Here is an 8,845-nt window from a genome sequence, read left to right as displayed (position 1 = left end):
GCGGCTGCAAATCACTCTGGACCAAGAATCTCCAACCTAACAAATTCTAAAATTCTAAAAACACACATACACTAAAAAACCAAATAATTTTTCTGAAAGCAAACTCCTGTTGTGCAACTTAGGGAATTTCCACAGAGCCCCTCCTCCATCTGAGCTGAGGACAAGGAGTAAGTTCCTTCTGGGATCCCGCCTACTTGGGGGCGTGGTTCTGGTTGGGCGCGGGGCGGAGAGAAAGTCTGGCTTTATAAATTGAGACAGTTCTTCCTTACTCGCGAGAGGAGAAAGACCTTCTGCTTGACGCTTCGGAGACCCGCGTGGCGCGAGCTACTTTCCCTTTCACAAATAGCGCGCTGGCTCACGTGACTGAATCGAACGTGGTCTTCCTTAATCGATAAAGCAGAAAGTTCTTCCCGGCGCTTTCGAGGCTAGTGGGGCGCGGGCTACTCCACCTTGCACAGGTGGGCGTAAGCTGCTCGTTTGAACAGAATCGAACGAGATCTTCCTTAATCGATGGAGGACTGAGGTCCTCCCGACACTGAGACTAGTGAGACGCTCTGCTCTGCCTAACGCGTTGCCCAGCATCGAATTTGCTCGGAGTGAGCGTCGCCGGAAACCCCTGGGAAACTGATGCCGGGGGATGTGCCGCTCTAGCAGGCCGCCGTGCCGGGTCCCCTGGCGGGATCTCACCTGTGTGCTCCTGAGCTTGGTGAGTCAGCTTTCTCCCCGTCCTCAGGGGCGCGCTTGGGGTGCGCGCGGAAAAGGACCACCTGTGTCCCCGACGCAGAGCGGGCGCGGGGAGGTGTCGGGCCGGCGGGGAGATGCCCGGATTGCTTCCCTTTCTCTTCTCCGCATCTCCCCTGGCCGTTATCCCCATCCTTCCACCGGACAAGTCCAGGCAACATGCGCTCCCCGGGTGCTCAGGGGAGGCTGGCGGCCCGGCAGGCGGACCAAACCTGGCAGCTTTTGTGGGAAGGGGAGGGAGCGCTCACGGGGCTCCCAGTGCAGCAGCGAGGGGCCTTCGCGGCGTCACGGAAAGCCCTGGGCTCGAAGCCCCCTCTGGGCTCAGTTTCTCCCCTTACTAAATGACAGAGCTCAATATTGCCCCGAGTCCCGTCCGTCCCCTCCCAGAGCTCCCACACCTAAGATCCTCGGTGAAAGGGGCGCTCTGCGCCGCGGAACCGAGAGCCAAGGGTTTCCTTTGAGGGACTTTCGAGGGAGGAAACAGTTCTGCGGTTTCCAGGGGTGATGAAATTCCAGAGCATCTGGGCTCATTCTCGTGCTTTCCCCTCCCTCCCCCCATCCTCACCTAGTCATGCTTCCCTGGAGCTTTCCGTTTATAAACTGCTGTCCTAAGATTGACATTATTTCTCTTCTGTATAACAATGAGTCATTGGGTGGGGAAAAAGAGGACTTCTAAGCCGCCAAATGAAGGTGTTTCCTACTCCAAGTGCGGAACAAAACACTTGTTATGCCGGGGGAGAGGTAAGGGGGTTAGACTTGGAGCGGGCAAGTCCTGGATTTAGGTCATGATCCCTGATACTTAGTAACCGAGATTCAGGTAATTACTGAGCCACAGCTTCCTCTGTAAAACGGGAGAGTGTAATATACCTACTCAAAGCAGGGTTTGTGGTTGTTTTACTGGACCTTCCTTGTGTAGTTTCTACTGTGCTGGGAGAGGAAAGAGATGTTGCATCTGCTTATAAGTAAATATAAAGTAATCTTAGGAAAGAGTGAACATTAACAGCTGATGATTTGGGGAATCTTCATGGTTGAGGCTGCACCTAAACCTAGAAAGAGAAAGTCTAAGCCTCAGGGATGAGGAGGAGTACTTTCTAATTACTTAAGCTTTCTTAACTTCCTTCTCTATAAAGGGCATAATGACAATATTGAGGTAACGGAATAGTTTTTCTGGTTTTCCTCACTCTGAATAAATTCATACAGATTTTTCAATGTTTTTTTTTGAAACCATTTTTTCCTTATCTTTGACAATACAATAATATCCTATTACATTCATATACTGCAGTTTGTTCAGCCATTTGCTAACCAAAGCACTCCCTTTGTTTTCTTTTTTTTTTTTTCCCTTTTGGTTGTTGCCACAAAAAGAGCTGCTATATTTTTGTAAGTTAGGATTTCTTCCTTTTTTTGTTTTATCTTATTGGGAATATAGATCCAGCAATGACTGCAAATTCAAACATTACACATTGTTTAGCAACTTTTTGCACATGATTCAAAAGTACTTTCTAGAATAATTGGGCTTATTCAGTTTTACCAATATACTCATTTTCTTGCAATCCCTCCAACATTTGTCATTTTTTTTCTTGATCAATTAAATGATCAATCACGATTTCAGAGGAATCCTTCCAGATTGGTAGATGTAGAATAAGAAAAACATTGAAAAAAATTAAGTTAAAAAATTTGCTAAGAAATTATTTTAAGAAATATATTTTTTGATGTGAACAATGTGATAATATATTGCTCTCTCTTCTCTATCTCTTCCTTTCCTTTCTCTCACACTCTCTATTTACTCTGTCTTGTTATAGACTCCACTCTTATACATCTTATACTGTGCCCTAGAAGCCTCATCCTGGAAATTTGCTCTATCTGGGACTTTTCACACTCTGATCCTGTGGACTCTTCTGACTGGCTAGTTTCTCCCAGAATCTCCATGTTAAGGACAATGCCCAACTCAAAACATGTCTGTGATCCTCTATAGCCTCTATTCCTGACTTTCTGGACTTTCTGTATGATTCCCCCATGGGGCACCTTCTTCCAGCTTTCCTTTTTCAGAAAAGCTTTTCTTTCCTTCAATGTACAGCCTTTCCTTATTGGACTATAAACTTCTAAGGCAAGGATTAAGTTTTTTTCTGCTTCCATTTGCATTTTTGATAGTTGGCACAGAAACCTCATACATCATAAAACTTAATAAATGCTTGTTGACTTGGTTTGCCTTTCATCTTTCCTTCATGCTTCCCTTCCTCCCCCTACTTTCCATCTTTTCATCTCTCTTTCCCTCCATTCCTTCCTTCCTTCCTTCCTTTCTTCTTCCCTTCCTTCCTTCCATTCTGCCTTTTTCCTCCTTTTTTTCCTTCTTTCCTTTTAGTGGATGGAAGGAAATCGGAGAAAGAAGAAAAAAAAAGGATGTTTGAAAATGGAAAAAGATTTATATGTTGATAATACTTGCACACATTTTAAAACTTTTGTATAAATAACATTGGAAAAAGAGAAAATATAGAATAAATTGAAAGTATAGATGTAAAGTAAGTTATTATTATTTTTTTACAAGATAAGTTCTGAATCTATAGTAGGAATGAATAAAAAAAACTTTTATTTTAGTATCTACTCTGTGACAGTGCTGTGTTAAGTGCCACAAAGATGCTTCCTTCCCTCAAGGAGCTTATAGGGGGAGGTGATCCAGAGGAAAGTATATTTTGGTTTGCAAAGTTATAGGGATGGTGATCAAAGCCACAAGTGACAGAGTTATTTTGCTTAAAATTTTGGAACTAGAATGTTGAGAGGAGGAAGGAGGGAAGGAGAAGAGGGCAGAGTGGCTGGAGAAGAATTAACCATGAAATGAATTGAAGTGAGTGTGTCATTAGCCTAGGCTTATAAGTAGTAAAATAATATGGTAACCACCAGTCAGTATATAGGGCTCCTGAGTAGGAGTTCTAGGTTTAAGAGCTTGGTTTCTGGGGTTTATGGTTTGTAAACTTGGGAGATGGTTATTTGATGCCCTAGAGGTTCTTTCTCCTTACTTTTTCTTGAAATGATTGTTTTGTATCTTGTATAACTAGCAGTGACATAACATAGACGGTAGATTTCATCGTGGTCAAAGCAAATGAGCAGACCTTTTGCTCTTCCATCTGATAGGATGATTGGGCTGAAGCTTAGGAAGCTTCACTTAGGAAGAGGTATCATTATAACTGAATGGAAGAGTCTGGGTATGTTTTCTAGAAAGGGAAGCTGGGAATCCTTGGTTCTTTCATTGGAAGTGCAGCAGGTGGAGGAATCAATCACACATATGTTGGAATCAGCTAGGTACCCAGCCCTTTGTTAAGCACTCTTAAGGAGTTTATAGTCTGTTTGGTCAAACCATTACAATTGGAATTGAGTGAAAAGTAAGAATATTGATCAACATATGATCCGTTTAGAAAAGAAGTGCTGGAACAATTCAGAGGAGGAAGAGATCTAGGGGGCAGAGTTCAAGATGCTGTGCCTTCTCCAGAACAAATTAGTTATCAAAACAGGAATTTGAACTTCTATCTCCATTACTCCGTTATCAGCTGTGTACTTCAGGCTCCATAAGCATCTTGCCTACATCAAGAGTACTGTTTTTCTGGATATATTAATCTGTTTTATCAGATCTATTGGGAGGTGGGGGTGGGGGATCTTATGGTAAAGAGGCTACTGAAGCTAGGGCAAAGTGATTCCCCCCATCCCCCTTCATCCTACTCCTCTCTCCCTTATAGAGAATAATCTGTTCTCAGCTACTACCCCATTCTCCTCCTCACCATGTTAGGACCAGCCTTGAAGTCATTTAACAAGCATACATTGACAGATTTAAGTGCTAGCCACTGAGGATACAAAAATAAAAAGCTTATCTGTTATTGGAGAAATTAATACATACAGGGCAATAGTGATCACCATTATTTCTCTTTTTTCAAACTCATCTTCATTTTCAAATGTTCTGCTTTCATATCATTTATATTTCTATGATATACTCCTAATACAAGGTATTGTTATGCGTAATCTATGAACTGTTCAAGGCTTCAGTCTTTCTTTTTCCAACTTTTGACAGAAAACCTTGGAAAGTTTTATCAGAGAGATGCCTCTTGTTATTGTCAGATTGCCTCTGATGAGGCAGAAGTGGCAAATGCTCATAGTCCTGAGTAGTGACCCAGCAGTTGCAAAGATTTTGAGTTAGACATAGGGCAGTAGTTTGCCACACCCTTTTCAATTGCAATTTATTGTGCTCTGAGGTAGGATAGAATTGGGAGTAGGGTACTTTGTGCATTGTGGCTAGACAGGTGGCTAGGTTCCAGTAATGGGATGGCCCTTGATCCTGGTGCATGGTTACAGTAACAGTCTGGGAGTCTGAGGTCCTAGATGAAGTGGGCTGAGGCGAGATTGGCTCCTCCTGTCCCAAATCTCGATTTGTTTACTTTTTCAAGTACTTTGAGTAAGTGTCCTGGAAAACCTCCCCTTGGGCTCCCTTGTGGGTAGGGTTCCGCAGTATATTGTTGTTGGTTTATTTGTCTCACTTAACCTCTTTCCCCCAGAATGACCTTTGGGTTTATGGAAGGACTGGCAATTAAAGGCTGTTTCTAAGACTTTTTTTTTTTTTTTTTTTTTTTTAAGTCCAAGGCAGCTCCCTGAAATTTCTATGAAGGGCTTCAAGTAGGAGAGGTTGAAAAATTTATAATTTTGAAGTACAATCAAGCAATTTATCTAGCATCTCCTCTTAGCACAGTGGAAAACCAGGAGGGAATGCAGATTCAATTTTTTTTTTTTTTTTTGATTATTTGTACTTCCTATGACATCAAGGAATTGATATCATTTGAAACAAAATGAGTACAAAATCCCACATGTCCTAATTTGGAATCTAGCAATCTTCTTAATCTTCCTTCCTTCAACATATACTCCAGATTTCTTGCCTCCTTTTCTCAGACTGCTTAGTATGATTATAACCTAAGGACATAAAACAGATTATGAATATTCATAAATATAGCTTATACTTTCATTTATTCCAGAGGTATGTTCCCATAAAACTCTTAACCTTAATTGTATTTTAAGCATACTCTTTAAAGAATTTTGTAGTGAATCTCTTTGTACTTATAATTATAATAATTATTCCTTAAATCATCTTTCTTGTTTATTAAAATGTTTATATATTGAATTTTCTTAAAAGTAGGATATATCTGCACTTGACCATAACTTACCATATGACATTCAATATATACATTCATGACCATCCATACCTCTTATCCGTATCACCCTCTTTTCATCGTTATCTTTGTCTTTCAGAATTCCTATCTCCCTTATGTCCTAGCTTAGTGTCACCTAATTTGTAAAACTTGCTCTGATTCACTTAACTAAAAGTTTTCTTTCCCATTTCTGATTTTCCTAGAATTCTCTGTCTGGATGTCACTGATGGCCCCCATCATTACTTATCCTATATCACATATTAGTCCACATATTAGATGTCCTTCACTTCCCTAAACCCAATAGGATGTAAATTTTTTTGAGAAGCTTTTAATCTTTTTTGTCACTATTAATGGGTCCCTAGTAGCTATTTAATAAATGTTTGAAAAAAGACTCAGGAAACGAATGCCCTGTATTCTGGAACTGTAGGAATTGATATCATCTGATTAGATTAGATCTAAGCTATTTGGTTGTAGGGGGCACAATTAGGACTATGAGGAACCTTTTAGGAAATAGTAGGTCTGAGCCTAACATAAGGAAACATTTTATAACAATCAGAGGTATCAAAATAGAATGAGCTTCTTTGGAAGATAGGGCATTTTCTGTAATTCAAAATATTCAGGGACTGGATTACTACTGGCTGGACATTTTGTAGAAGAGGCTCATGAGGCAATTGGGTAGATTGTAATAAATGGCTTTTATATGGTTTATTATAGTTTCAAAATCACACATGCATGTATATACCTATATATGTGTTTTATGTGTATTTATCTCTGCATATGTCATTTAAGCCTTGTACCCCTGTTAGGTATTATTAGTGTTATTATTCACATTCTTTCTCCCCCACCCCTCCATTCCCCCCACCCCTTCCCGCTTTTATAGATGAGCTAACAGATTTTGGGAAGTTAAATGATTTGGTTATAGTCCTCTGGATGGGGTAAGATATACAAGAAAACTGCTGTAAGAGACCTTGGTCTTTTTAAGCTAAAGTTTTTCCCTGTGTTCCGTTTGAAAGAGGCAACGCCCATTCAGTGATTTAGACTATTCTGTGAAAGCCAAAGTTACTTTAGCTTCTCTGTCGGCAAGGAATAAATTAACAAGTATGAACAAAGTTAGAGTAGCCCAATAGTGTTTGTTTAGTGAGTCAAATTGTTAAAATGTCTAAAAACTGCTCCTCCGGAGACTGGAAAGGGTCTGAGTGGTTGGGTAGTCATAGCTTTTGGGAAGAATTCTACTCAATTAAAAGCAACTTGGATTAACTCCAAGATTCTCTTAGCATAAACTTTGTAGACTATCCTCATTCCTTGCCTTCCCTTTCCATCTTTATTCTTTCCCAGTACTGCTAATGTTGATCCAGAAATGACTCATACCAAGACTCTAGTCAGTTGATTACTCAAATGAATGTGACATTTCTCTTAAATATTAAACCAGTCACTTATCTTGACATTAAAAAACAGCACACACAACTTACTTGTCTCTCACTTTGTCACTTCTACTAAATAATTTCAAAGTTATTTCATTATGTAAATCAAAATTATATAAACAAAATCAGGTTATCAAAATATTCTTATTTTATTTTGTATGGTCCTTTTGAAAGGCAATTCCTATGTTCTTTTCATTGGTTTATGATGTGACTTTTTATGTCTAGGTCATATTTGGGGCAAGCTATTAATCTTGACTTTATTTTTCTGTAAGACTGCTCTTCAGTTCTCCACCAAGTTTTGCCAAGTTTTTGCCAAAGTTTGACTCTTTATTCTAAGAACTAGGGTTTGGGAGTATATCAGATATAATTATACTTGATTCATTTACTTCTATGTGTTGTATATCTAGTCTGTTCCCTTAATCTTATACTCAGTACCAAATTGTTTTCATGATTACTACTTTATAATAAAGTTTGAGATTGGATGCTGCTAGGTTCCCCCCCCCTTTTTTTTTTTTTCATTGTTTCCCTTGAGATTTTTGGTCTTTTGTTTTTCCAATTTGATTTTTTTCTTCCTAGCTCTTTAAAATATTCTTTAGGGAACTTAATTGGTATAACATTGAATAAGTAAATTAATTTAGGCAGTATCTTCATGTTTATTACATCTATCCATGAGCAATTAATATTGTATCAGTTATTTAGTTTTATGTTTCTTTAAAATATTATTTTATTATTATTTTGGATTTGTTTTGGCAAATAGAATCCATAATTTATTTATTCACTTTTTAAAATGGAAGTTCTCTTATCTCTTCTGGGTTTTGTTGCTTATATACAGGAATGCTGATAATTAATATTCTAGAACTTTGCAGAAGTTATTGTTTCTATTACTTTTCTAGTTGATGTTGAGATTTTTAAAGTATATCACCAAAAAGTGGTGACTTTTTTTTTCATTATCTCTGCTTATTCCCTCATTTTATTTTTCTTATTTTATACTTAGCATTATTCTTGCTATAGTGTTAGAAATGAAAATGGACTTGCTAGCTTTACCCCTGATCTTTTTTTTTTTTAATTTTTTATTATATATATATTTTTTATAATATTATCCCTTGTATTCATTTTTCCAAATTATCTCCCCCTCCCTCTATTCCCTCCCCCCGATGACAGGCAATCCCATACATTTTACATGTGTTACAATATAGTCTAGGTACAATACATGTGTTTTACCCCTGATCTTAATGGAAAACACTTTAATTTGTCACTATTACATGGATGGCTCTGGGTTTTCAGATAAGTAACATTTACTTATCTTTCCTAAATTGAGTACTGCAATAAACTCACAGGGAGTTTTTGGAATATTTTTAAATTTCTGGGAAAACAAAACAAATGAACATTTGTTATTAAGTAACAGTGAATCAAAATACCATTAGGTGTCATATCTGTGAAGCTTTTAGCAGCTGTGATTAAAACCAAAAATTTGTGGGAAAATTTAGAAGGAAAAGGAAATGA

The 8,845-nt window shown here is 38.6% G+C and overlaps 1 protein-coding gene across 4 annotated transcripts in view; it reads left to right on the top strand.

Moving 5' to 3' along the window:
* The first annotated feature begins 249 nt into the window (after positions 1-249).
* Positions 250-8,845, top strand: part of TNFRSF10B (TNF receptor superfamily member 10b) — a 34,833-nt gene continuing 26,237 nt past the window's right edge. The window contains exon 1 of one of the 4 annotated variants that reach the window (XM_074287534.1): positions 250-706. In XM_074287534.1, coding sequence (XP_074143635.1) covers positions 638-706 — 69 coding nt within the window. In that variant the 5' untranslated portion in view covers positions 250-637. Of the gene's footprint in view, positions 707-1,302; positions 1,483-8,845 lie in introns of those variants that run through there. The other 3 variants (XM_074287536.1, XM_074287537.1, XM_074287535.1) reach the window with 3 other exon arrangements.

The sequence above is a fragment of the Sminthopsis crassicaudata genome, chromosome 2 (assembly GCF_048593235.1).
Source record: "Sminthopsis crassicaudata isolate SCR6 chromosome 2, ASM4859323v1, whole genome shotgun sequence".
NCBI lineage: Eukaryota > Metazoa > Chordata > Mammalia > Dasyuromorphia > Dasyuridae > Sminthopsis > Sminthopsis crassicaudata.
This window is presented reverse-complemented; position numbering and strand designations above follow the sequence as displayed.